We start from the raw sequence: 27,198 nt of genomic DNA, 5'->3' as shown, positions 1-27,198 counted from the left end.
GTAATAGGGTGGAAGCTTTGTAGATTGGACTTGCCATCACAGATGCTATCACATTTAGTTAAATTCAATTGGATTTGATTGAATCAAATTAGAATTCATTCATTTCAGTTTATTCATGTAACCCAAGTTCACAACAAAACTAGTTGAATAAAGAATTTGTCTTGTCTATTCTATTCTATTCTATTCTATTCTATTCTATTCTATTCTATTCTTAAATAAGGGAGAATAATGAGAGACTAACTGGACATTGTGGTTTTGTAGGAAACATTGTTTAATGTATAAACAAACTTTAATGCATAGAATATTAGCTGGAGACTGTTTTTTTCACCTGCAGACTTGGTGTTCCAGTCAATAACTACGGCAGTGGGATGGTTTATGTTAGACCTGCTCAAATGAAATTTTGTTGCCCATTAACTGTAACAGGGAATTTGCCAACTGGTGTTCTAGGTTGGCTCCTTCGTGTGTTTGAAGTTGTTATGGTATGGTTATGGTATGGTTTGCTTTTTATTTAATTTATGTAATACAGTATTTTCTTATTTGTTCATCTGTCTTTCAATGTCATTAATTGACAGTTGAAAATGTAGAGATTTTCGGATTAATCTGTTGTTATTTTATGCATTGGATGATAGTGTCATAATCTACGTCCATCTAGTCAAACAGTAACTTAATATATCAGTGGAAATAGCTAAGCAAGCGTTTATTTCTCTTACTGAGAATGCGAATCTGCTGACAAGTGTATCCTGGAAGTTAAACCAGTTGACATGGACCATTGACCCTGCTGCTGGAAATTGGAACGCTACCTTTCATGTATATTGTATTTGACTGCATATCCACTACGTTGAGCTAATGAAAATATAATTAAAAGATTTCGTGTCTAAATAAAAACTTTTTACACATATTGTCTGAAGTATTTGTACATTTTTCAGATTTTAGTTATCGCAGCAGCTCCAGTGTAATGTCTGTGTTGTAATGTTCGGTTTTACGAGATGTCAGTGAAAGCAGCACTCTGAACCCGTGAAAACTCATTCATCATGCGCTTGGTCCTAATCAAGCCAGACGTTCTCTATGAGCGCCAAAGAGGGACGTGTGGGATACCTAATGGGTTGTAATGCCACTCTTACACCGTTAATAATACCTACATATTGATATATATGTAGCCGCAATATCAGTGTGTGGATATTTCTAAGTTGAACGACACTTTCCTGCGTGGTGTAATGGGAACTAACGTCTCGTGTTATGGGAGAGACACGGAGGTCAGACGAACGGTGGGCTGTCAACAATAATGTCCGTGTAAAACGAGCCCACTGCCGCTCTGACAGCTGTCTGATCATATTATAGCTCTGGTAAGGATTGTACTGTTTACAATGGGAGCAGGAAGCTTATTTTGTTGTAGCATAGGTGGTGGCTCTGCAGGGATGGTCGTAAAAAAAATGGCCGATCAGGTAACTAGAGCTAACGAGATACTGACTGCAATGCAGTTAATCTAAGTGGCTTTTCATGCTAGCCATGCTTTGCTAACATAATCTAGCTAACTCGTAGCCGTTGTCTTGTTATAAACGGCGGTTTAATGATTTACTTCGAATTGAGTCCACGAGCTATTTAAAGTTAAGCAAAAAAAAAACCAAAAAAAAAAACCACAACTCTGTTAAAAGTTAGCTTATTTGCTAGTGAGCTTGTAGGGGAAGGGGCTATCCATAATGTCAACAACATATGACCAGTCTTTACCGTCGCTAGTAAGGGCAGTGTTGATGTCGGCACTTGTCCGCTCGAAAGCCGCTGTTACATTCACTTGTTTTTCTGTTCGCAGATCAAACTAAAACATGCCTGGGAAACTAAAGGCCAAAATTGTGGCAGGTCGCCACCTGCCTGTGATGGACAGAGCCAGTGACCTCACAGACGCCTTTGTAGAGGTAAGACAACATGCTTGTGTGCCTTTTTCTTTTTTTTCTTATCTCTATCTCCTTAACAACACATATTAAAAGAAATCATCCTGTCATAACATTGTGCATTCCCATTCCCCAAAGAGTTGGCACATTGTCTAAAAGGTGCTTGGTCTCTCAGAAGTTTGTGGCCTCTTTTTTCCGTCTCTTGTCTTCACCGGTTCAACTTTTTTTCCCAAACACATTGTGGACATCATTGTATCATTTTTGAATAAGTACAGGGTTTAAATGATTTTCAGATCTTTGCGTTCCCTTATGTTTGTTTGGTACCCAGTATCATGACTTTCTTGGAATTAGGGTTGTGTGTTGTAATGAGTAAATGAGGCATTTTAAAACTGTATCTTGCACATTTATGTCTCAGGTCAAGTTTGGAAATACAACCTTCAAGACAGATGTTTATCCCAAGTCTCTTAACCCTCAGTGGAACTCTGAATGGTTCAAATTTGAGGTAAAATGCTTTTGAGCCCCTACTATTCATGGTAGACAGTGGTGGTGGTATTTAATTCATGACACAATGTCCATTCAGTCCGTTCAGCTTCAGTGTGTTTAATTTTTCCTGATGAGTGTATCTTCTCTCTGTTTTCTCTGTTGTTGTTGTTGTTGTTGTCATGTAGGTCGATGATGAAGACTTGCAGGATGAGCCTTTGCAGATCACAGTATTGGACCATGACACTTACAGCGCTAACGATGCCATAGGGAAAGTTTACATTGACATTGACCCTCTACTGTGTACTGAGGCTGCCTCTGTCATCTCTGGCTGGTTTCCAATCTATGATACCATTCACGGTACAAGACTCGGTTCATCTTGATCATGATTATGGCACCTTTAATGTGTTCCTTATTGCATTCTTTGTCTATTTATTATTTGTCATTAGGTATTCGAGGAGAGATTAATGTCCTCGTCAAAGTGGAGCTCTTCAACGACTTGAACCGCTTTAGACAGTCCTCATGCGGGGTCAAGTTTTTCTGCAGTATGTCTGAACTTACTTTTGATTCACAATGCAATCCAACAGACTCATCATTTTTATTACATACTGAGGTTACTTATAAAGCATTGCATTAAAGATGTTGGATGTGTGGCACTGTGTTTGTGATGTTTTGGGTTTTGAGTGCAGTGACCGAAAATGTCATTCCTGTGGTTTGCAAAAATAGAAGCTAACAGCTTAAGAAATTATTTGAAGGAACTTTTCTTCTTCTGTCTAAATTGACTTCAGTTTTTGTGGTTGATGTTTGAATTTGATCATCAGCCACATCCATTCCACGGGGCTACCGGGCAGCAACGGTGCATGGGTTTGTGGAGGAACTGGTGGTGAATGAAGACCCAGAGTACCAGTGGATAGACCGTATTAGAACTCCTCGGGCCTCCAATGAAGCTCGTCAAAGGCTCATCTCTCTTATGTCTGGTAAGAGAGCCTAATCCTATTTTCAGTGGAACAACAGGAATATCTCTTGTTAACATGACTGTGTGTTACTTCTTATTCAGGAGAGCTGCAGAGGAAAATAGGGCTTAAGGTACTAGAGATGGGTGGGAACGCGGTGGTGGGCTACTTGCAGTGTTTCGACCTGGAGGGAGAATCAGGCTTGGTGGTCCGTGCAATAGGTACTGCCTGTTCGCTGGAAAAACTCAGCTCTGGAAGCATCCTGAACACACACACGCACCCTAACACAGCCCCTGCTTCCAATGCCTGCAATTCCCCTTCTAAAGATGGAAAAGAGTGAGTATAAACCGAAAACACGAGCATGGAGACTTCCTCAATGCAAGTCTCACTGCGAAACCTTGTTTGTGAAAATGGAGAAAGATGTGCTGTGTGTGTATGAGAGAGCGTGTGGACAAAATGCACTCTTTTGGTTTGTGTACAGTCCGGCAGTTACTTCTGTGTGTGTCTCAGTTACTGGGATTCCTCTTTGAATTTTAAGTGTCTCTTGTGTCTTGTGTATTGCATCATGAAACTAACAGGAAACAACCTGAGACACACACACGACATGTACACTATACACACAGCCACCCTTAAGGGCCCTCTAGCCTTGTCTGCTCTTTTAAGCTACTTCTGCATGGCCTTCTGCCCAGTCTCTGTATGTTTCAGTGCTGTGTGTTGTAGTGCGCATGCTCTGCTCTGCTTCTGACCCTGGCGTTGTTCTGTTGTTCCAACCAAAGTAGCTGGTTTGTGTGTATTGGTCCCGTAACTTCAATTCAGTGCATGTGTCCTTCTGATTTGCATTTATTCAGTGCATTTATCAGTGAGATTGCCTGTATCTGGGATGCAAGGACCTTTTGGTAATGACAGGTAAAATGTGTTCTAAGGCTGTTTTTGATGAAGGACAAATGAGGAATGACAGGAAGTCTGACTGTCGCACTTGTTGCATATTTATTTCCCTCATTAGATTAACCTTTTCACTTATAAACCTGACTGCCGTTTGTCTTGTTTTTCATTATGATCAGATAGTGTTCTGTTTAAAGTAAATAAATAAAGATAAAAAAAGATAATAGCTTGTTTACTCTGTTATGGTTTTGTAGCAGCCTAAAAAAGTTTAATTTAGAATAATCAATTAAAAACACAATTTTGAATTAAAATAGAAGTACTTTTATTTTTCTTCTTTGTTTTATATATCTTTCAGCAATAGTTTCTCTTGAATATTTCAGAGAAGGGGTAAAGCTGAATAATGATTAGAAAATGGCAACATCCCCATCACACATTCCAGGAGCCAAAAGAACAAACTCTTCAGATTGCTGTTTGCAGAACAGACCACAAAGTATAGATATTTTACTGTGGCTTCAATGCTGGGACATTAAGTGTCCTTTTTCTTTTTTTACTGACATGATCTAAACGATTGATCTGTCATCAAAATGAACGCTGTTTAAGGTTCTTCCACTGCTTATTTCTTCAGTTTGTTTTTTAAACAGTGATCCATTATGAGCAGTTTTTTCAAGGCAAGCTTGTTTGGGCCTTTTTTTTTTCATTGTTTGCACCCCTGCTCAGTGTGACTGAGAGCTTCAGCTGAGTGCTGTGCATGAGCTTCCTGCTGCTTTCATGTGACTTTAAATGAAATAATGATTACAAGGCAAAGAGCAGGAGAAAATATTCGGCCCTCTTTTTGCTGTTCTTTTCCTTTTGTCTCCCTTTTTTTACTCAACTGCAGTGTTGTGTTGTGTTGGTTCTTGTGTGCATCTCTTTTTTTCCCCTCTGCCTACATTTGGATTTGGACATTTCTCACCTTTTGTCCAAACCGGTCTTGCGTCTCCCTCCTTCTCTATGTCTCTCTCTCTCTGTGTACTGATTGGCCCAGGTCTCCCCTTGCCCACGGATGCCGCTCCACCCACAACAGCCCCGTGCATTCGGCCTGCAGCTCCCAGAGACTGTCCCAGAACTTCTCTATCTCTGTTCCCACACTCATCTTCACTGGTACGCAGAGGCAGGGAAGCAAATCAGCGCAGGGGGATGACAGAACATTTGAAATGCAAAAGAAATGGTGGTGATGTGTTTATGGGAGAAAGAAAATGGGAATGTTTTATTTGGAGGGTGTATGGTTTGAAAGTGTAGGCAGAGGCATCCTTTCAAAGAAGCAAGGCAGACCCGTAGGCCCTTTGTCAGGGGCCAAATGATGGTACTGGCCTCAAATTGTTCCTCTGGACGCTTTTTCCAATCATAAGTCGGTGGACAGTCTGAGCGACGTTGGTTTTCTGTGGAAGGACCCAAGATCTCTCTACAGTCTCCTTTGCTTCACTCTACTGGGACACATGCTTCAGCTTGTCATCCTCTGTTGAGTCTGACCTTTTTTTGTTTGTTTGTTTTGCCACGTTGCTTTCTTTAGTTTGATTTGTGTGTGCTTTTCTTCGTTGTCCCTTTTGCTTTCCACGCTTGCTTTTTAGTTCCCCAGCCATCCGTAGCACATCAAACACACCTCACCCAAAGCAAACATATCAAACATTAAAAAGTCACCTTCCCACTTAGGAGCAACATTGCACACACACACACACACACACAAACGCTCAGAGGGTGAGGTGACTGACATGTGTGTGTCATGTTTTCCTGGCAGGCCGGTATTTGGTGAGGACCTGCCCTCGTCCTCCGGCCCGCCTACCCCTTTCAGAGCCCTTCCCACCTCCTCCTCCTCTCCTCCTCCCCCCTTCTCTCCCTCCAAGCCATGCAGCCGTCAGTCCTCATCATCAGACACAGACCTCAGTTTGACGCCCAAGACGGGTAAGAATACTCTGCCCCATCCCCTCTCTCATTTTCACCCCTCGCTTCTCCTAACACCACTTTTTGGTGCTGCTATGGTGATGGTTTTCTTTTCTTTTCTTCTTTGTTGTTAATCCCTTCATTTATTCTACATTTCTTCATGTTTTAGTTTGATATTGTTTTACTGTGAGTTGTATTGAAAGTGTTTATTTAGCCATTCCCCATCTGTCCCCAGTGGCCTGGTGTGTCTTTTTGTCTTACACTATTAAAAAGAAAGGAAAAGAGAAAAAGTACAAAAGCATGTTTTTTTTTTTTTTTATAGCGTTGAGATGCACCAGATCTCTGTATTAGTTCTTCCCACCTGATTTTTGTTTTTTTGTTATCAGAAGCACTGTGTCTCTAGAGGAGGCTGCAGTTGATCTAAGGTCACTTCTTCATTTGTAGCCATTATTGAGGAAATGGTAAGTTTGGGAGAACTCTGGTTCGTGCACATTTCATCGCAGCCCAGTGATCAATGCCGTTTCGCCTGAAGAACCCGGTCACCACAGCTGCCCTTCAGAACCTTCAGGATTGGACGAGCAGCTCCTCAATCCCCATCCCTGCTTCTTTCTAACTCTTCCCATTTCATGTTTCCTGCTTTTTGTCCTTATCTGTCTCTCTGCCTCCCATTTTTCTGCTCTTTTCTCATGCAGTTTATGGTTAGGCCGAGAAATATTTTGATATAGTTTGAATAGTTTTCTTCTTTTTCTTTTCAATCCGCTTGTCAAAGCGTTGAAAGAACAGTTTTATAATGAATATTGGCTTCTATAAGTGTTGACTCTTATTCTCAGCTTTGCAATAAAGGGATAGTCGGGATTTTTCCTGATTTTTCGGGAGCCTTTTCGCAGTTTTTATTGCCATAGGAAAAGTTCCCTCCATGATTTTGTGTCTCCAGGAGCAGTGGCTAGCTTTGATGCCAGAAACCATCTTACCATAGAAATGAATAATTTCTTAATATGTGCTTCTAAAAACCTTTAGAAGAAAAAAAGGAAAAAAAAAGAAAAGTGAATCGCAGAGTTTATCAAGTCCATATGTATTGTTATTATTATATGTAATTACAACACAATTTTGACCGCAGCATTCCCAAATGTGGTGCAAATGCAGTCAAATTAAATGTCCTTGCGAAGGTATGTTGTCCTTCAGGGGGCTCCCCTGCCCCTGTTACTCTCAGAAAGTCCCCTAAAACCAACCAAATGTGCCTCCGACTGCCAGACCCATGAATGTCCCTGAATATAGATTTCTTTCTTTGTAATACTTCTCCAGGCCTTCTGCTGCCTCTGTTTTCTGTCACATCATTTGCATAGAGAGCTCCTTTGACTGCAAGTTGTTTTTTCACTGCAGCCACTTCCAAAGAAAAGTTCCACACCAATAAACCAGAGACCGTCTGCCGGCTTAATTGAAGAAGAAATAGTGAGCGATGGCACACCTCACACTTGTCCATAAATCAGCTTTTGAGTTAATTGTCCAATTGGAGCCTTTGAGTGTGCTTCATCTTAAAGAGCAGAATTTCTTCCAGTTAGGATGTGAACATCATCAGATTAAAGCTGAGAGTCTACACGTATAAGTTCATATTCATTATATAGCTGTAACCTAAAGATGCTTTAATGAAATTCTGCTTTAAGTCTCCAAATACTTCTGGGCCTAATTGTATCATCCATTTCTTTTCCAACTCAAGATTTCACTTGTGTTAACTTGTCTTCCTGGATTTTCTTCAACATTTTTCTTTAGGGATACACCGATTCATTGTTTTCTATTCTTGCTACTGTTTAGAGAATCGTAGAAGACATTGAAGATCATTTTGATATCAGTATTCTGATATCTGTTTTCTTAAAATTGAAACGCATACTTCATGGTAAGGGGTTAAGGTTATGATTATGGGTGATTTTTCGCATCGATTTTGTCTCTAATTGTAATTATGTAAATGTAATTTGGAGGATTTTTTTTTTCTTTTTTGGGGGGGGGCAGTAATGCCATGATTATGACCCATGGTTTTAATCAGGACAGTATTAGTGATTCCAGTCTAATAACTGGGGCATCCCTATTTTGCATGCTTCATCTCTCTTCACTTGTGTTCACTTCATCCTCGTCACGCTTTCTCTCTCCACTGGGTTATTAAGCTTCTGCCCACTATCCTCATTGCTCTCTGCTTGTCCATTCTCAATGTATGTTTTTCTCTGTGCACCCTCCATCTGTTTCTCTGCTGGATAGAGGAGCCCCAGTCAGTGAGACGCAGGCCTGGGATCTTCCTCTGCCCCAGCTCCCCCATCCTCTCCACAGACACTCTGTCCCTTCCTGGTTCTGGCTCAGTGGGCTGTGGTCTTGGCTCTGTCCCCAGAGCAACCACCCCGCACCCTCCCTCCTACACCCATTCAGATTCTGCCTTGCTGAGAAAGAGCGTGTCCTTCACAGAGGACCTGCTGCTGGCAGCCGGTATAGTAGGACTGCTGTGTGTCATCGAGTAACAGAAACTTATTGCAGTGAAGTGTTGGTGGTTCTCTTGTACACTGGATCAATAGCAACTGTTCACACCCAGATCCCCCTGAATGGTGTTAGCGGAATCATTAACTCGGCATGCTTGATGAAAGCACAGAACCTACCTTGAAACAACACCACTGACTTAGTCCTACTTTGGATTCTCCTACCCCAGCATGTGGTTTAATGTGATTTGTTTAACAGAGTACTTTGAAAAATGGTTGGAGTAAGCTAGTCTAAGAATGAGGATGGGGCAGGTTTTTGCAGTGCTTTTAATTTAAGATGTCACGCGCGGGTTCAGAAGTTGCTCTCACTTGATTTATCACAGCGTCAGAAATGCAGTAATCAGCTGACAGTTTGGTTTGCTTTCTGGTCCATTGCTTTATGTACCGTAAGTGACCAAACTGAAGCCAGCCTCTTCTCTGTGATTAGGAATGGGCAGTGGAGGCAGCGCGGGGAAGGAGGCAGGGCCCCTGAAGACCCTCCTCAGACAGCAGACGCAGACAGCTCTCGAACAGAGGGTACAGCGACACTCAACTCTTACACTCACTTATACTGCACAGGTGCTGTATTTACTTGCTGACCATATGTGCAGACATCTGACATTAAATAACACTATAAATTGAAACAACCTAAGGATAATATTTTGGACAGGTGGTGCTTTGACAAGTAATTGGTGCTGCATATTTGCCTCAGATGTCTGATCACTGGGTCACATGATACTTTCCACTCAACTGCATTATTGTGAAATATTTCTAATTTGCTCTGGTGAGGTCTCAGTGGGGATGGGTCTGTTTAAGACCGAGTAATGTTCGCTTTCTCTGTCCTCTTGACCACTTGTGCTACTCAGGGAGCGTCCTCCTCTGGGTTATTGTTTAACGCCAGGGTATGTCCCACAAGTGTGACACTCTTATCACTCCTCACCCCCCTCCCCCCTCACCCCCAAACACCGTGACCAAGCTGATTGCCACCACCCAGTCTGAGTCAACTCCTAACCTGACCCTCCTCTGCTGTTTGTAGATCTCAGAGGGGCAGTGGTGGGTGGAATTTATGCATTTCTTTTGCACCCACCTCACCCTGATAGAGTCACAAACATGTTAGGTGGAGGGCCGGAAGCTAGGAGTGATTCCCTTCAACTCTGAAGGGGTGTGATTGACTGTGTGTGTGCCTTCTGGATACTCATCTTGAGCACCTTCCTCCTTGCTCACTTCTTTTCCTGACTTTAATTTCCTATGTCAACAATGGGAATGAACACTCACCTCATCAGCTCATTCTTGCCTCCTTGCTCTCATAGGAAGGAGCTGTTAGTCAAATTAGTTGACACCTTCTTTTTCTGGAGTACTGGACAAGAAAGAAATTGGTGGCAGCACAGCTTGATATGTGCCCACCAAAGCCATTCATCTCATACCGGCCCTGCATGTATTGAAAACCCAACTTCCCAAAAGTTTTCTGTAAAGGTCGTGCCAAATGACAGTCTCAAGTATTTCCAGCTGCCGTTGTGTGTTACTGCATGGATCATATCTGACTGGAGGCAGAGGTCCAGCTGTCCTGTCGATGGTTTAAGATGAGCATGTAAATCAGAGTACTGATCCTCAGCCACAAACCACTTTATCTTTGTGTTCCTCACTTTCCACTCCAAAGCTTAGAAAAATCAAGGGTTTGCTAGTGTAAACTGGTATGGAGCAAGTGGGTAAAACTTGCATGGGGGCTCTCCATCGCACTCGACTATTACCGCATGTTCACACTTAACCCCGACGGTGTTATCACTGAAGTCCACACACAACACTTTCAGTTTGTTTCCGAAATAGTTGATGTGCTGCTGAAATGTGAAACAAATAAACAATGCAATGATTTGCAGATCATAGCTTTATTAAAATTGTCCTAAGATTTTAAACCAGCGAGCTAACTTTATTAAGGAGGGGCTGTTGTTAGCCAACATCATGGAAAAGATGGCTGTGTTTCCTCGGGCCGTATTTGACCTAACTGTTTTCCATCAGCAGGAATTTCCCTTCTTCACCTTGACGTCTTTCCCATCCGCTTTTCTGCTTCATGTTGGTGGAGTGGTCAACGCTCGCTCTGTCAAATTACTTGACCGAATACACAACCCTGGTGAGTGTAGCACACACGAACACACAAAGTCTCAATGTAGCTTGTCCATTGTTCTGTGAAATGACATGAGTGCAGTCCTCCACTGACTTGGTGTCATGTGAGTGTCTGGTCTTGTTACAGCTGGCTGTTAGTCAGTGCTGCCTATTATCTTCTAGTGTTGCAGTTTTTCCTGTGTGTCTATTATCTTCTGGTGGTGCACAGTTTTCCTGTGTGTGGTCATCGTCTTAGACCATTTGATTGTTTAGCGAAAAGATGATGAAAGACTTTAACGATGTACAAGTCTTTAAGCATGCCAAGAGCTGTTCCTACTCACATTGAGAGCTTGCAGCAGTAGTATTTAGGTGGAGACGAATGTGAGGACAGGCTTTTGTCGCGTGTATCACACAGTTTATGGATAGGGGCAACTTTCACCTCGTGTTTTGACTGACTTTCTGTGTGTGTGTGGCTGTGCTGGTCACCTAAAGGCTGTGCGTGTGTCTGTATCTGTGCATTTATGCTATGTTACGTGCTGGGGTGAGGTGCTATGGTGGTGCATGGCTCCAGTCTGTTGCTTGCTTCTCTAATGTGTGGTGGTGTTGGCTGCAGGTGGCAACATGATGAGGCGCTGTGGTGTCTGTTATACGCTTTGCTGCTGCGAGTTTTCAGATAGAAATATTCTTATCTCTATCGAATTCAAATTATGCCCCTTTTTTGTTCATATTGTATAGATACCTGAATGAGAATTACATTGATGACAGATATTTGTTCTTTAGGCGAGCATCCTTTTTGTCTGTTGCCCATTTTAAAGGTCTTGACCCATTTTGAATCAAAGATGGAGTCCTGATAATTGTGTAGTGGGTCAGTATAAGCAGGGTTATTTTCAGAAGTGAAACGGGGAGCCAAAATGAGCAAACCCACAAAGGATTTTGTAGTCTTTAAAAGGATCTGAGCAGACTTTGATAAAACATACAGTATTCTTGTCTCTGTTTTATTATTTCTCCCTGATCCAAACCTCAGGGGTAACTTGAAAGCAAGTCTGAAAACAGCCCTGTTTGCTGTACCTATGCCATTCAGCTGCAGCAACATCAAAGGTATCCGGTGGAGTTTTTGACCTAAAGTAGCACCGCGGAACAGTGTTTTGTGTGTTGCTAATTTGTTTGTCTGGCCGATAATGCTATACATACTCTAATTATTTCCCACTATTCCACTGAGTCAAAAAGCAATGATTTAAGGTGTTATGACATTAGCTTCACCAACAGTTTTGTTACAATGCCAGCATTTACTGTGAAATCTGTAGAGAGGAGAAAGACATTCCTGCTGATCTGGAAGCAGAGCTCTGCGTGCACATAAACACTAGTCTTTAGGAATACTGCTCCTATGAAAACGCTATCATCTAAAGGAAGGATTCCTATGAAAAAGGGGAATTGTACCTATGTACAGATCTTTTATTAGGAGGGAATGTTGGCTATGTGAGGAGACATAGTGCAGTTAAGCCTAGTCCACAATAAAGGCTAATAATAAAGGCTCTCAACTGACTGGCATGAAGGTTCCTCATTCTGACGTGCACCTGCTAGCAAAAACATGAAAAAAGAGCTGCTGTATGTTTGGGGGTGAGCTTTAGATGAGATGAGGAAAATTAAATGAGGTTTTACAAGTTTCCAGAGCGAAGATCTGAGCATTTAGGAGATAAAGGTAAATTCAGGCATTGAGAGATGACTTAAATTGTGCACTGTTTAGATCACTGTCCGGTTAGATAACAGTACCTTGCGATTCAGTCAAATAGTTGTGTACATGTATTTAATGTCTTACAATTTAGCAGTACTGCGTTAAGCAGGGCAAAGAAAAGAGGCACTAAGATTAATTAAGTTTGTCAAGGTCGTTTTTTCCTCTGGCTTGCTTGTTTATTGCAGCACTTGCTGTCTCCCCCTTCAGTCGGTGTGGTTTTTAGAGATTGAAGCTTTGCACTCTGTCTCCATACACACACTGCATATGTTTTGAGAATCTCTCCATGTAGATAGATGTGTTTACAAGAAAACTCCACAGGACACCTTAAGTTTCTAGTTTTGACTGTATTGCATGCTCTGTTTCGTATTGTCTACGGCTTCTCTTATCCTTAGATTTTTCTAAAATTTTAGCTGGTCCTGAAGCTTTCACACATCTCTGTACTACTCTTTTCCTCATCAATCCTCTTTGAGATTGTTTTAGTAAGCCGATTATAATTTGACATTGCATAGTGACTGTGAAGTGCTGTCGTTTTTTTGCATAGTGACTGTGGAGTGCTGCTGTTGTGATGTGCTTGTTTGTTAGACTGTCTCTTCTTTTCTTTTTCTCTCTTTTCTGTACTAACGGTGTGTTCTGGCCCAGCCTTGGGTAACACGCGCTCATACAAACTGCTAGACTGGAATAGTGTCACTGCAGGTATTTCCCCCCTTTTACTGCTCTCACCCACAGGAGTGATGGCAGCTCAATGAAGCTACACTTGTTGTGCCCTCTTAGATTATTCACCACTAAAATTGAACCCGTTTGGAGTCGTCAGCGTAAACATCCACATATAAATCTAACATTTCCCGATAGTGTGTCACTGAGAATTGATCAATTCAGTGAGCTGTCATCCTCCTCTCTCCAATCTGTGTGAGTGTGTGCTGAGCTGAGCATGCTCTGTGTCACCACCCCACCCCACCCCATCCAGTCTGGCCTCCCCCCTCACCCCCCAACCAGCTCATCCTGCTGCCCATAAAAAGCTGCAGCTCTTCCCCAACGTTGCCCCAGCCTTGTTTGTAATGCTTCCTGAATCGGTATTGTGGTTAAAAACCTGTCTAGACCAGAGGAGGTTTAGGAGGTTTACTCTGTGACAAAGAGCCACTGACTGGGCATGTGCATCCCAAACTCATTGGGCCGTATTCATACTGAGAGTGAAAGAGGAGCGATGGATGGATGGATGCATGGAAGGCAGATTGATTGGGAATGGGAGACACTTAAGGAAAATTGAAACTGGATCTGGGATGTTGAAGGGGAAGGAGGAAAGGAGGTGAGCTTGGGGATTGGAGGAAGTATAGTAATTTTCACAATTCTCGAACTTAAAAACCAGACAAGATTTGATGGACTCTAATGAATGAATATGGCCCTTTTATGCCCATGAGCGCGCACATGGTCATGAGCGTGCACGTTGGTGAACCTGTGCCTGTATGACATGCTGCTGCTGGTTTTACAGAACCCACCTCGTGGGCCTGATGCCTGACCATCAATCATTATTCTTCGTCCCTTCAGTTTGATCACCCATTTTTCTCCCCTCATCCATTCCTCTCCCCCATTTCAGTTCAGTTCCTCTTTATTTCTGGGGCTCCGTCAGCATGTTGCCGTCCCAGGGAGTCACGGGGGTGCCGCTCAATACTCAAATGTAGCGTCTTTTTATGTTCACTTTGTTCAGCAACCATGAAGACTGAGATGAGTTTCGCACTTTTACCACTCAGGCACCCTCTGTTATAGACACAGCCAAAAAAGGTTTATCTGTTTATTTCTTGTCTCCTTTCTGTAATGCAGCAGACTGAAAGGAGACAAAAGAGTGATCATGAGTTTGGTTATTTTTTGGTAGGGATGCATCGATTGTTAGCTGGGATAGGCTCCAGCCTCCCCTGCAGGTTAGACGAGTATAGAAAATGCATGGTATAAACTATATTGATCAATATTCACCTCTCTGCAAAACAGCTGGCAGTTCTTTTTGTGTGGGCTGGACTTTTTCTGTAGTCCAGTCAGAAATAATGAACTAGCCTAACTATCTCAGAAACTCAGAAACTGTGGCCCTTTACAGCCTGCAGAACGCAGTGTTAATGCCACCTCTTTATGTTGTCGTAGTTTAGTTTTTTGGGGGTTTTTTACCCTGGAAGGTAGTTTCTGGACGTAAACTCTTATGTGTTTGTACGCCATAGCCCTCAAAGGGTCAACACACAAAGGATTCAGTCACCTTATTTTAGCAGGTTTGGTTCATGTTATGCACATCTTACAGCAATTTAGTTGTAAAAAGAGTGTTTCTCTGGTATTGGAAAGAATTATTTTTTTTTTTTTCTAGGGTTTTTTTTTTTTTTACTCGCAAAAGTACAAATACAACACTTGATTTAGAATTTGTTTTAAAAAAAAAACAACTTTTGTCCTGTGAAGTGATGCACTGAATTTAAACTAGAGAAACCCATGAGGAGCCATGAGCTGTTCCACAAAGAGGAATATACTGTGACCGAGTGTGAAAAGTTTCCCTGTAACCTGATTACAAGTTAAAAAGATATTTTGTGTTCCGTCAATCTGCCGGGAAAATTGTCATCAGTGCATCTCTAGTTTTAGATCGGGTGCAGCTAAAGAATACCATCAAAAACTCACAACTAATCCAGTCATTGACTTTGCCTTCATCATCGTCATCGTCCCCAAACTCACATCATTCAGTGTCATCTTGTTTTCCAAAATTCTGTTTGTGTTTTTTTTGGGCTTGCTTTGATATATCATTCAACTCATAAATCACCAAAAAACACAAACTGTTCTGTTGGATTTCTGTTTATTTTCTGGTAAGTCAAAGCAGTCAGATTAGATTCAGACATGCTACTTTGTTTGAAATTGTGAGGGTCTCTTTTTCAATATGCCTTTAATGGTAATATGTCATCTAGACTTAAGTGTTCAATTAGGTTTGAAAGGCAATTCATCTTAATTCAGATGTTTTGTTGAAAGCTGTTCAGAATCACATGTCTATGTTTTGCAGATGAGCCAGAGACTCGTGATGCCTGGTGGGAGGAGATTCGTCAGGAGATCAAATCTCACGCCAAAGCTCTCGGTTGCCACGCTGTTGTAGGGTACAGTGAAAGCACAAGCATCTGGTATGTAGCACATGCACAAATGTGAGGGAAAAATACTGCCGTCTTACATTTGAACTCACTTTGGTGCACAAAGTTTCAGGTCCTGGTCTCACACTTCTGCCTTTTCTTTCCACCTCTCTGCCTCTGCTAAACACAGTGAAGAGGTTTGTATTTTGTCAGCATCAGGCACAGCAGCCATACTGAATCATCGATACATGCGCGAAGGCTGCCTTGACATCGGAAGCACCGACCACAGGTTGGTTTTTCTTTTGGCTTGTGTATTTTGCTTCAAAGACTCACAGAGGCTGATCTCATACGGTTTGGTTTGTTCACCAGGTTTGAGGAGCCATCACCCCCAACCTGTGGCTTCTGTCACATCCCATATGATGAGCTCAATATGCCATTTCCTGCCCAGCTCACCTACTGTTACCACTGCAGACGGCAAAAGGTGGCAGTTGCATGACATTTCTTAAAGAAAGTGTTCTACGTGTTTAAGATCTGTTTGGTTTCACGGTTTGAAAATGTACAAATGAACCATGGATTTTTGTTTTTATTTTTCAAGGTTCCCGATGTGCTGTTCACAACAATCGACCTGCCAGCAGAAGCAGCGGTCACAGGGAAAGGCTGCCATATCCAGGCCAGGTAAAACGCCTCACAAACACCGATCGGTGTTAGTAATCAATTTGAAATGGATGGCAGCTGTTTTGAAAGATGACTGAGAGGAAAAACATGAGATTTTATCAACTGAAAAGTACATTATGGTATGTCTTTCTTACCACTACCACCAGGTCTAAATGATGAGCTTTGAACTGAATATTTCAAGTGAATATATCACGATTTATACAGTCGAATTATATAAGCAAAATTTGATGTATTAAGAGATATGTATATATAGTGATGCACTTTTGAATTTAAACTAGAGAAACCCATGAGGACCTATGAGCTGATCCGCGAAGAGAAATATACTGTGACTGAGATATTCAGTCACAGTATATTCTGTGATATATGGAATGTTATCTGATATATAGTCCTGAGTGCTGCATAACGCACATAACACAAAGTTGAAATGTGTCTGCTCTGTTTTTTTCGCATACACACTCGCATACTGATAACACAATACTACACTTGATCTGTGGTGCACTGATATCCAAGTGACACGATGTGCCAAAATTAGCTGTAATGTGCTCACACAGGCATGTCTAGACCGCAGACTGCATTAGATTCGCCTGTATGACCAGCCTATCTGCAGGGGGTGTTTTAGTAATGACATGGGTGTTAACAATGCAAATATGCTTATTTCGTGGCTGTCAAACTAGAGTTTCCCTCCAGCTTTGCTTCTGCAGAGACCTCCCTTTAAAGTGCCAGCAGACTATTTATTTTACTTTCTGTTCAGAGAGTGCTGAACTCATTTCTGTCTTTCATGTCCCGCTGCTCGCTGCAGCTTTCTGCTCGGCACTGCAGTGTCTGAATCTAGCTACATAGCTTTAACTACATATTGTGATGAAAAAGAACCCTCACATTTCAACTTGAGCGATCAGATTGCCCAGATAGCTACGCAGCTTTAGCTGCTCCAATCTGTTTTTGTCTGCCCTATCTAAAATCAGTCTGGATATCAGTCCCCAAGAGATATTCAAATTTCAAGTTTTATGAGGAAAGATATGTATATATATTTGACATTTATATGCACAGTGTATTTAAGTGAGTAACGCAGACTGTAAACATAACTTGTTCACTTAAGAGAAATGTCTACAGGACATCTTTAATGCCGATGCTTATTGTCCTCCAGACTTTGTCGTCTGAAGAAGAAAGCCCAGGGAGAGGTCAACGCAACAGCCATCTCCAACTTGTTGCCTTTCATGGAATATGAGCTGCACACTCAGCTCATGAATAAACTTAAACTGCGGAGCATGAACGCCCTGTTTGGTCTCCGCATACAGATCAGCGTTGGCGAGAACATGCTCCTGGGTCTAGCTGTAGGTAAACATTTTGAGCTAACGACATGAATTTGTGAGCGGCAACTGAGTCAGTTAAAAGTGCGTTTGTTCAGTCTGCTACAGGAGTGTACCTGACAGCGCTGCCTGCACCGGGAGGTATTCAGATTGCAGGAAAGACTCCTGGTGACCCAAGCAATGAGCAGCATATTTTGACTATCCAGAAGAGGATCAACGACGCCATAGCCAAGAACAAAGAGCTTTATCAAATAAACCCTCCGGTGAGATATACAATACTTTTCTGAGCAGTATATGAATTTGTTAAAGGTGAGATTTGTCCTTAAGTGTTCAAAGTATACATACAGGTGATAAACAGTCCAGACTGCAAGTATTGTATTTGGATAATTATAATGTGTATATTGTTCAGGTTCTATGTATTAATTATATCTTCCACCAGACTTCTTCCTTTTTTTTGGGTGCTGGTGTGCCGTGGCCCAGTTGAATGTTGAGAGTTTAGTTAGAGGCGAGGCTGTCGGTTTTTTGTGAAAAATCAACACTACGCTACATTGCTAAAAAAGCAATTGTTTGCTGTAGAATTAGAAAACCTGTAGGAGAAAGGAGCAGCTTATCTTTGATTTACCAGAGGTTTATTTTTATTTTTTTATCATGATAAAGGAAAGCTTTTATTACATCACATCTTGTTAAGAATAATGAAGGACTTTGTGGTCTGAATTACAGAGCACATCATGATTAGAGTGGAAAGGCTAGGTTGGAATTAAAAAAAACATACAAGAAAAAAGGCTCTATTGACTGAACAAAAGTCAAAAGATGTAAATAAGAAAATGAATAACTATACAGTTAAGTACTTGATGCCTGCAAAAGATTCCACATCAAATATTAAATATGAGCGTTTTGTCATCCACATCTTTTCAAGTACTTTTGAGACGGTAAACTTTTGGCTCTGCGTTAAAAGGTGCATATAATCTCACACACTTCTTTCTACTGTAACTAGAAAGGGAGCCACGTAGCCTGAAGAACCCACAAAAGTAACTGTCCGAATACTTGCTCTGGACTGTATGCTCTGTTCTTTGTGAATCGTGATAAACTTAACCTTCTTGTCTCTTTTTGATCATCAAAGAAATTATTTGCCCTGGACCCTGAGGTGTTCTGCGGCACAAACATGGTACTGAGCATGCCAGCCTTTAGCCAAAAGACACAGCAAAGCATGATGAATATTTGACTGTAATACTACACCACCTTTGCCGTAACCGTCTAACAGCTCTTAACTCTGTACTTTGGGTTGGGCCAGAGGATGTGTAACTCCTTGTACGGTCTTTGAAGGGCACTCACTGTATTCTTTTGATGTGTTATGTATTTGAATTACGGCCGCCTGCTCAGCCCAATCACACTCTCACACGTATGTTTTCATGGTCTTTGTGTAATTTTGCCACCTCATACTTTCCAAAGGGATATTCACATTAACTCCAGTTGTGGTTGTGTGTATCAGTCGAGTGAAGGGAGTGAATGTGAGCATGTGGAGTGTTACTAATATAGTCATCATACTACCTGTACGGTCAGGACAGATGTGGGCTGCTGTGGCGGTCCATTGTTCACCAATATCCCATCTCTGTGCTTGCAGGAGCTGACAGAGGAAGGGGTGGGCTCCCCGATACCTGAGCCGAGGCAGCGCTCCAGACTTTTTCGCTCTCACTCGGAAAGCTCAGATGAATTATCAGAACTGGATCTGTCCCACGGCAAAAAGGATGCCTTTGTCTTGGAGGTGTGTGTATATGTACAAACCAGAAACAGTAATTATGCAGTAGGTAACTGCTGTTGCTAATTGCTGTCTTTGCTCTAGATTGATGACACTGATGCTGTTGAGGACATCCACTCTCTACTCACTGATGCAAATCCTCCTATAGGTTTGTGCCGCAGTTATGATCTATGTTCGTGCACTGTACTTACCCCTGATCGGCAAAACTAATAGAAACTAGAAACTAACATTGGTGTTTTGTTCTCTTTGTTGTCCTCAGGTTTCTACAGCTGCAATACTGAGACCATGCCTGGGATTTATAACTGGACTTCAGGAATACAGGTACAACTTCACTCTGAACATAATTATCGAAACTCTGTCAATAATATAATCTATTTCTGTAAGTTTATACTGTATCACTGTCTTACTGTGTCACAGATGTTTACATCGGTGAGGATCTTGAGGTTGAGCAATACCAATCTAACTAACCAAGGCTTAAACAAGATCTTCACTGACCTTTGTGAGAATCTGCTAAAGGTGAGAAACTTTTATTTATCCTGTTGCACTCTTTTACTCGGGTTTACAATGGTTCTCGCTATGACTGACTTACGAATCAGATGATACAAGTCTACGATTCCTCATATTTGTTTCAGAGTTTTTACTTCAAGTTGCGCTCTATGGTTCCCTGCTGTCTTTGTCATCTCAACTTCACCGTAGCAGTACCAGAAGAAGAGCTCATTCAGGTAAGTTTGACATCGTCACAGGTGTTTATCAAAGTGAACACGTCATCCTAGGAGCTTGAATAAGGGCAACTGAAATTCAATTTTCTTGGTTCATATGACGTTTCACCTCTCATCCGACTGACCTCGATGACCTGCCGAGCATGAACAGAAACTCCCCACTAACTAGTTTTAGACCTGAAGAGGCCTTTCAGTTCTAGTGTCCTTATTCAAGCTCTTAGAATTACCATGACCTGGGTGACTGTTAATCGACACCAACATCATCAATGTCATTGATATGCTAAAAAAATAAATAAATGAAAAGGTTTTGTCCTATCAAAAATAAGCATATAAAAACGTTATCCTGCCAGGTCGCAGTGACAGCAGTTGCCATGACGTTTGACAAGGATCAGACTCAGGAGAAGCTAGCTGAGAAGCTCATCCCCAAAGGTTTGTCAGCTTTAAACTTTTTTCTTTTTTCCTTTGATCGAATTTGCCTTATTTACCTCTCACTCAAAGTCATAAGTATCTTTCAGATCACCTTACCTTAGTTCAGCCGGTAGATCAGTTACAGCTCTGCTTTGTATGCAGTAAATAGATGTTTCACTCAACCCAATTTATTAACAGCTGGGAACAAAGGCCATGTTATCATTGTGCGAGCATCAGCTAACACGCTTATAGCTAACATGTAACATAAGGCGCTTGCCTTTGTAACTGTGGACGTAGCTGGAAACACACAGACTCAAGCCCATCTCATTTTCCACCACAAGCATGTGCAATGATGTTTTTGAAATCATGTAATTAACATCATTAACCGTAAGTGGAATGCAGCTCTCATTAATAAGTCTGAGAAAGGTTAAGAAAAAGGTCTGTAAACACCTCTGCAGAGAAGTTCTGACTTTTTCGACACATGCAAATGTTCAGCTGTTTGTTTCTAGAGAAAAGACATGAAAGAAAATATCCTGGCTTATGGTTATGTTTGTTTATTTATTTCCATGTTTATTTCCAGTTGGCAACCACTATGCCTTTCCTAATTATTACAGCCTTGTGTAAGCTAATGACGCTACATAACCCAGTTCATTTGCTTGAAGTCAGTCGGTGGAAAAGCCTGTTTTGTTTTGTTTTTTGCCACATTTCAGAAGTTTTCTTCAAAGCTGCTTTGTGTTACAGTACCAGTCAAAAGGGTGTACATATCTAAAAGTTTGAAGGCAACAACAATGACCCCATTCTGTCTGCTTATCTTTCACACAGAGCTTCAAAGCTCAGTGAAGGTGCAGCAATCCCACCCTGTACAGAATGAGAAATTAGCTTGTGAAGCTGCATGAAGTGAAAACTTGAGGAAAAGTAGGAAAATCAAACTACCCTTTTGAAGTCGAACCTGAATGATGGTGCGTTTATCTTTTTAGGAGGCTCTGATACTGATGAGCAGCTGCAGTTTCCCCTGGAATTATGTGCCGACTCGTCCAACTCTCAGCCGTCTTCCAAAATCTCAGGTATTCTTTCACAATTTTTTCTTCGTTTGTTTTATCTTCCCAAACTCCCCTCCTGCCCTGCCTCACTAACAGTTATTACCCATCTCCTCCACTAACATCTCAGGTACAGTCTCTTTATACACCCCAGCTGCAAAACTCTGCCAAAATCAGCTGCTTATGGTTTGTTCAGCAGGTAAATAAACGACAATGTTGTAGTAGCCCGGTTGGTTTTGTTTAGCTGTGACCTTCGGTATGTCAGCGTGACGTTTTTCTAGATGAATTGTCGCAGTCGTGAAGTAGTTTCCCAGTACCGAGGTCGACCCCTGGATGGAGTCTTTGTCGTACGGAACATTTAGTTTTAGGATGATGCCGAAAGCCAATGAACGGGCTGGATTAACCTGGTGGCGAGGGCAAGAATTTAATGCTGAACTCTCTTCACTTTCTGCGAAGCACAACAGTAGACGATGATGTGTGTGTGTGTGTGTGTGTGTGTGTAACAGGTGTCCCAGAGAGTACAAATATCTCATCAAGAGGTAAGCCCCCTCCTTTTCTTATATCTGTCTCTGCCCCACCTCCTGCTACCGAAAGAACTACACTGCCTTGTTTTGACTTTTCATCCTTTTGTCTCGGACAGAGTTATCTTACACCGCTCCCAAACCTCATCCAGTTTTTTTTTTTTTCTTTTCTTTTCTTCTCTTCGTTCGTTTATTGTGTCTTGTTATTTTTTTATTATTTTTTTGTTCTCTTTTCTTTTTGTTACGTTTGTGTCTGTTTGGGTGTGGGCTGCGCGTGTGTGTTTGTTTGTTTGTTTGTGTGTGTGTGCTTGTGTGTGTGCGTGTGTGTGTGTGTGCGTGCGTGTGTTCTCTCCAGCTGCCTCCGTTGATTACGGTTCCTTTGCAGACAGATGCAGCACCTGGCTAGAGCTGCTTAGGCTGAAAGCTCACACCATAAGACGAGGATCAGTTAAGACAAGTAGGAGGACACAGTCTCTAGCACACTCTGGTGATCATACCCACAAATACAGAACACAGTTTCACAAGCAATCACACGTGCTGCCATACGATCACACACCCCTCCACGCATGCTGGTGGGAGGGAGGATGGGCGGAGCATTGGAAATCAAGCACTGGCTTTTTAGCTAGAGTGTGAAAGCTGACAAGCAGCACCTCAGAAGAATCATAACGAGCCAAGCCTGTTGCCATGATAAAAAGTTAGAATGCAGTTCAATGCAGTTCTTCTAGTTTGCTCAGTATGAAGCATTTTTCCCTCTTGGCTCTTGTTCGGATCTGCATGTTGCAGCAGTTTGCTGAAGATTCTCTTTTATTTCTTTCTGCATTTGCTTCAATGAGCCTACTTGAGTTGAAAAAGATGATTCGAGGATAAAGAGTGTGACTGCTAAAACATTTCATGTCTGAATCATGTTTTTGAACACTATCTGTTGATAATCATGGTAGGCTGGGGGCAATGCTTTTTTTCTGCAAGAGCTAGAATGATTTTCAGCCCTGTGCACAGTTTGTGTAATGTGTGGCTCTGAAGGTTCCTGGTTTGACGGATGGAAGCCACATCAGGTAACTCTACATAAGACAATTGAGCATCTTTCACACTCTGGTTTGTGTACATGTGCCCAGCTCAGCTCATAGCTGTCTCTGTCCGTCTCCATGTCTCTAGCCTCGTTCACAAATGCCAAAAGATAGAAGTATTCTCTCATGTACTTCACTGTAAATAATGCATTCACACGTGTAAACAGCTGTGCCCAGGTCTGTCTGTCTGTCTGCAGACATTGTCTAACTGTCTGTTTGCCTCTATTGCATGACATGCATGGCAGCGCATGCTTTCCAAGTGATTGTTTTAACACCACACAAACACACCACTGCATGCAATGTGTTGTACTTCTAACACGTAGGCAGCTTACTACCACACACACAGCCGAGGCCAAGCTTTTACCTTTGCGAAATACTGATTTAGACTTTTTTTTTATTTCCAAAAGTTTTAATGATGATTAAAAACAACTGGAACTATTTTTTTTTTTTTTGTGTGTATTTTCACTACAAATGTCCTGTCCAAAATTGTTCATACTTTTTCAATAATCGACAGCAAAGCCTTTTCATCACAATATTATGACTTATAATTTGATTTGCTCGTCTCTCCTTGAGCCTCCTCACTATCTCTCTGGTCATCGGTTCTTATTTGATCCTGGATGGGATTCAGTTTTGGACTCCAAAGTGTTAAATTTGCATTTTAGTTTGCAGTTTCTTGACGACTTCATTTGAATGCTTTGGATCATCGTCTTAATGCTGCAGGGAGCAGCACGTAATGCAGTAATTACACTGGAAAATGGCTGAGAGGCTCCTTACTGTGCTGGTATCAGTGCTGCATGTGTTTGTCCATATCCACAATGGTGGGGAGCGAGTGGAAAGTAGCACGCAAATCAGGAGAAAAGATAAAATCTCACCAGCACACACACACACACACATGCACACACACACACACATACATTCACTTGCAGAGGTCAGAAATGCTCTGAAATACTGACAAATTTGTACATTGTCCTATCGGCTAATGACCCTGAGATTCTACCTGTACCTGGGTGGAAAATCCTCCGCGAACATTTGCGTTCTCACATACTACCGCTCCGGAGTACATCATTAAAACATTTCAAGACACCAGTGTTTGTGTAAAAAGCAGCTTTTAAAAAAAGGCCATGTTGTTTATTACCAAGAAAAAGTATGAACCATTTTTCAACACACTGGCACTCATCACTTTATCTCAATTTAACCAGAAGAAACGTATTGGTCAAGTAAGCATTCGCTATAAATCAAATTGAGCTCTTTTTGGCATAGCTGTACGCGTCACTTCTGCTGTGAAAACGCTAAAAGGATTGCCTTTTTTGCATGGACATTCTCATTGACACTTCTTTTTGCATCAAGGTTTATATCTGTTTAAATTTTTCCACTCTTTCTGAATGTTTTCTGGTATCTCCATTTCCTTCTCGTCTGTTTTTTTTCCCTCTCTCTTTCTGCCTCTTGTCTTTTCACATCTGCCTCTTGCCCTTCTGCTTGCTCTCTCTTAACCTGCAGTCTCATCTTTGGAGCACAGCAGCCCGCTGCCTGAGGGCCGTTCCCGCTCACTGCGCTCCAGTCGCTCATTTGGAGGCAGTTCGGTGACCGTGGTGAAGATGACGCCTCTCTCTTTCCTCCCCGGGACACGCATCATTAAGTACCTCGGGATCATCAACATGTTTTTTATCAGAGAGACAACATCCTTACGAGAGGTGATGTATGATGTAAAAAATAATGTAAAATGGCCGTGTGTTTTGCCAACAGAGTCGTCTTGTACAAGGTCAACATTAATTAGACAAAACATGTTTGTCCCCTGCAGGAAGGCGGAGTTAGTGGCTTCCTCCATTCTTTCATAGCGGAGGTGTTTGCGATGGTTCGAGCCCACGTGGCCGCTCTGGGTGGCAATGCAGTGGTGTCCTACAGCATGCAAGACTGCGTTTTAATGGAAAATCCAAACAAGAACCAGGTGCCGACACTCACTCGTGTATTAAAACTCACATGCTGGAAGTAACTAACCAAGTGTCCTTTTGGGATAACAATGTGTTGTTGTTTCTCTCTTAGGCTCAGTGTCTCATTAATGTGAGTGGCGATGCTGTTATCTGCGTCAGGGAATCTGACCAAGACTCCCTGGCCTCTACGACGACTATTGGACATTCTTGTAGTAGCACAACTGATGTGACGACATGACAGTGAAATAGTGACTCTGACTCTGCCAGCAGGAGGCACAGTCTGAGTGAACACACCCTTAAGTCTAGCCGTCCAAATGTACGCGAGTTTGTGTTTGCCTTAAACTCTATTAAAGATCCAAAGGTTTTCTCACATATTAAACAAACAGTTACTAATGTACTCGAGAACACGCAGTGTGTCTGTATCAACATAAGAGTGCAGTGTGCTTCTCTATTTGTTTGAAGACACTTTGTGCTGAAGATACCGATACGCACAGAGTCTTTCAGACCTTTTTGGCCAAAGGACCCTGTCGGTCTGACTCTTTCCTTTGTGTTCCAGCCGTCCCACACTCGGGGTCACCCATAGCTACACTGTTTTGGCCATCCCTGTGTGTTTGGGCTTGAGTGAGGCAGCTATCACTAATTTGTCCATCCAGATATCACAGACGTAATTTGAGTGGCCATGAAAACAGCGACACAAACAATTTCAGTGCAGTGTTACAATCTGCTACGAATGAGTTACGTCATTCAAGACAAGTATCTGATATTTCAGTAGACCGCTGCTCTTCTTGGGGAATATGACATTAAGTGTGGAATGGGGTTTTAGAGGCAAGATTCCAAATGTCCGCAGGTCAGCCTGTGATCCATTTTATGTTAATGCTGGAAAGTTTTTAAAAGTCTCATGCATCTAAATTTAATATTGGTTTGGTAATGGAATGATCTTCTTCCTAATTACTGTCAGTTTCAGTATTTTTGAAAGGCAGTAACGTACAGATAGTTTTTTTTTGTTGTTTTTTTACTAAGTGTCAAATAATGGCTTTATGTATGTTTTTCATTTTGGAAAGTGAATCAAGTTACATTCATCTGTCAAAAAAGTCCCAGATTACAGGCATAATATGCACGTCTTTGTAGTGAGAATGTCCCCTTCAAAACATCTGTGAACCTGTATTCTAATGACTATTTTGTAGTTTAAAACTACTTTTTTTTTTTTTTTTTTTACAGTCTAGAAATAGAAAAATCAAGTGGCATGGTGGGTTGGGTTTTTCATCATTTCCAGATAAACTGGAGTGAGTGAGCAAATGGTGATGGGTAAAGTATTAAATGGAAATAAATTAAGCAGATATGTCATTGAAGGTGGTCTGTTGGGTCTATTACCAGAGAATACTTATATAGGATAAAATTATATTTAGTATTGAAGCAATTCTTGTTTCACTGGCCATTGTAGGATCAGCTCCTCCTCATCTTGATCCACCTCGCTTTTAGTGTCAAATTTCCCTTTGCCAAGCTCCAGCACTTCGGCTTGATACTAACCCTCATGTTAAGAGTCTTGCTTCTCATCTGTCCATCTCTGTTGTCCAGTGCTGGAAGAAGCATCTTCTAGTGCTGGTGTCCCCTGAAAGTAAATGTGTAAATGTTGTCTAAAGTCAAATGTAAGTATTTTTGTAGCAAACAATTAATGAATCCCATGAATTTACGATAAAAGTTGCGTTTCAGAGATTTAGTGGTACTCTAATCTGTTTTGTGTGATCAGCAGTTTATGATACGTTTCCTATAATTGAGTCTAAAACTTGAATGTACATATTTGGATTCTTTTGCTTTTTGACTCGCAGCATGCAGACCCACCTTTGATCTTTGATGCCATGAATCTGTATGCTTGCCTGTTAAGTTGCACAATAAACTCAAGCCAAACTAAATGTCTCCGTTTTCCTCAACACAACTTTTAAACTGAGTTTAGCTTTTATTATTGCCCCCCCCCCATTAAAGGTTAAGCGACCATCAGTTACCAGAATTTAAGGTATGAATTCGAAATGCCTCAAAAGCAAAACTTTTGCCAGCAGGAAAAAAAAAGTCATATTAATTTTATAGATATAAAAATGACAATGACAGACAAAAGCTCAAACTAATAAGGGAGCATATTTAATGTTACAAATTTATTCTAGTTTAAAACTGATTTTCTCAGCACACCCATGCATGTGTAAACATACAAGGGAACCTGCGAACTTCACAATCCTACAAAATAACGTACATAGGAATGTCTGAAGTTTTGA

General features: G+C 41.6%; 1 protein-coding gene across 21 annotated transcripts; it reads left to right on the top strand.

The window, feature by feature from the left end:
* Positions 1–998: 998 nt before the first annotated feature.
* On the top strand, positions 999–26,844 carry c2cd5 (C2 calcium dependent domain containing 5). 21 transcript variants are annotated; one of them, XM_072385740.1, is made up of 30 exons: positions 999–1,343; positions 1,808–1,910; positions 2,302–2,388; positions 2,555–2,726; positions 2,816–2,911; positions 3,188–3,343; positions 3,424–3,655; positions 5,976–6,139; positions 9,062–9,150; positions 10,630–10,738; positions 13,082–13,135; positions 15,459–15,573; positions 15,710–15,808; positions 15,889–16,000; positions 16,115–16,194; positions 17,339–17,525; positions 17,600–17,764; positions 18,622–18,666; positions 19,123–19,263; positions 19,342–19,405; positions 19,517–19,578; positions 19,675–19,773; positions 19,890–19,979; positions 20,327–20,405; positions 21,362–21,448; positions 21,928–21,960; positions 22,298–22,429; positions 24,504–24,697; positions 24,805–24,951; positions 25,047–26,844. In XM_072385740.1, the coding sequence occupies exons 2-30, from the start codon at positions 1,821–1,823 to the stop codon at positions 25,170–25,172; spliced, it is 3,306 nt and encodes a 1,101-aa protein (XP_072241841.1). In that variant the 5' UTR covers positions 999–1,343; positions 1,808–1,820; the 3' UTR covers positions 25,173–26,844. The 21 variants fall into 21 exon arrangements, with proteins under 21 accessions (XP_072241841.1, XP_072241848.1, XP_072241843.1 ...); XM_072385747.1 differs by having other exon boundaries at positions 10,627–10,738; positions 22,328–22,399; XM_072385742.1 differs by having other exon boundaries at positions 10,627–10,738; positions 22,328–22,429.
* Positions 26,845–27,198: the final 354 nt, after the last annotated feature.

The sequence above is a fragment of the Leuresthes tenuis genome, unplaced genomic scaffold, assembly GCF_036924035.1.
Source record: "Leuresthes tenuis unplaced genomic scaffold, fLeuTen1.0.hap1 SCAF_5, whole genome shotgun sequence".
Lineage (NCBI taxonomy): Eukaryota > Metazoa > Chordata > Actinopteri > Atheriniformes > Atherinopsidae > Leuresthes > Leuresthes tenuis.
The sequence above is the reverse complement of the archived record's forward strand: the minus strand, read 5'-3'. Positions and strand labels throughout refer to the sequence as shown.

Bases quoted from the DNA above. Each gene is read 5' to 3' on its own strand.
- c2cd5 (XM_072385739.1), top strand. From the start codon at position 1,821: ATGCCTGGGAAACTAAAGGCCAAAATTGTGGCAGGTCGCCACCTGCCT. The intron at 21,449-21,927 runs GTATTCTTTCAC...TGTGTGTAACAG, and splicing joins GCCGTCTTCCAAAATCTCAG to GTGTCCCAGAGAGTACAAAT. The intron at 24,698-24,804 runs GTGATGTATGAT...TGTCCCCTGCAG, and splicing joins AGACAACATCCTTACGAGAG to GAAGGCGGAGTTAGTGGCTT.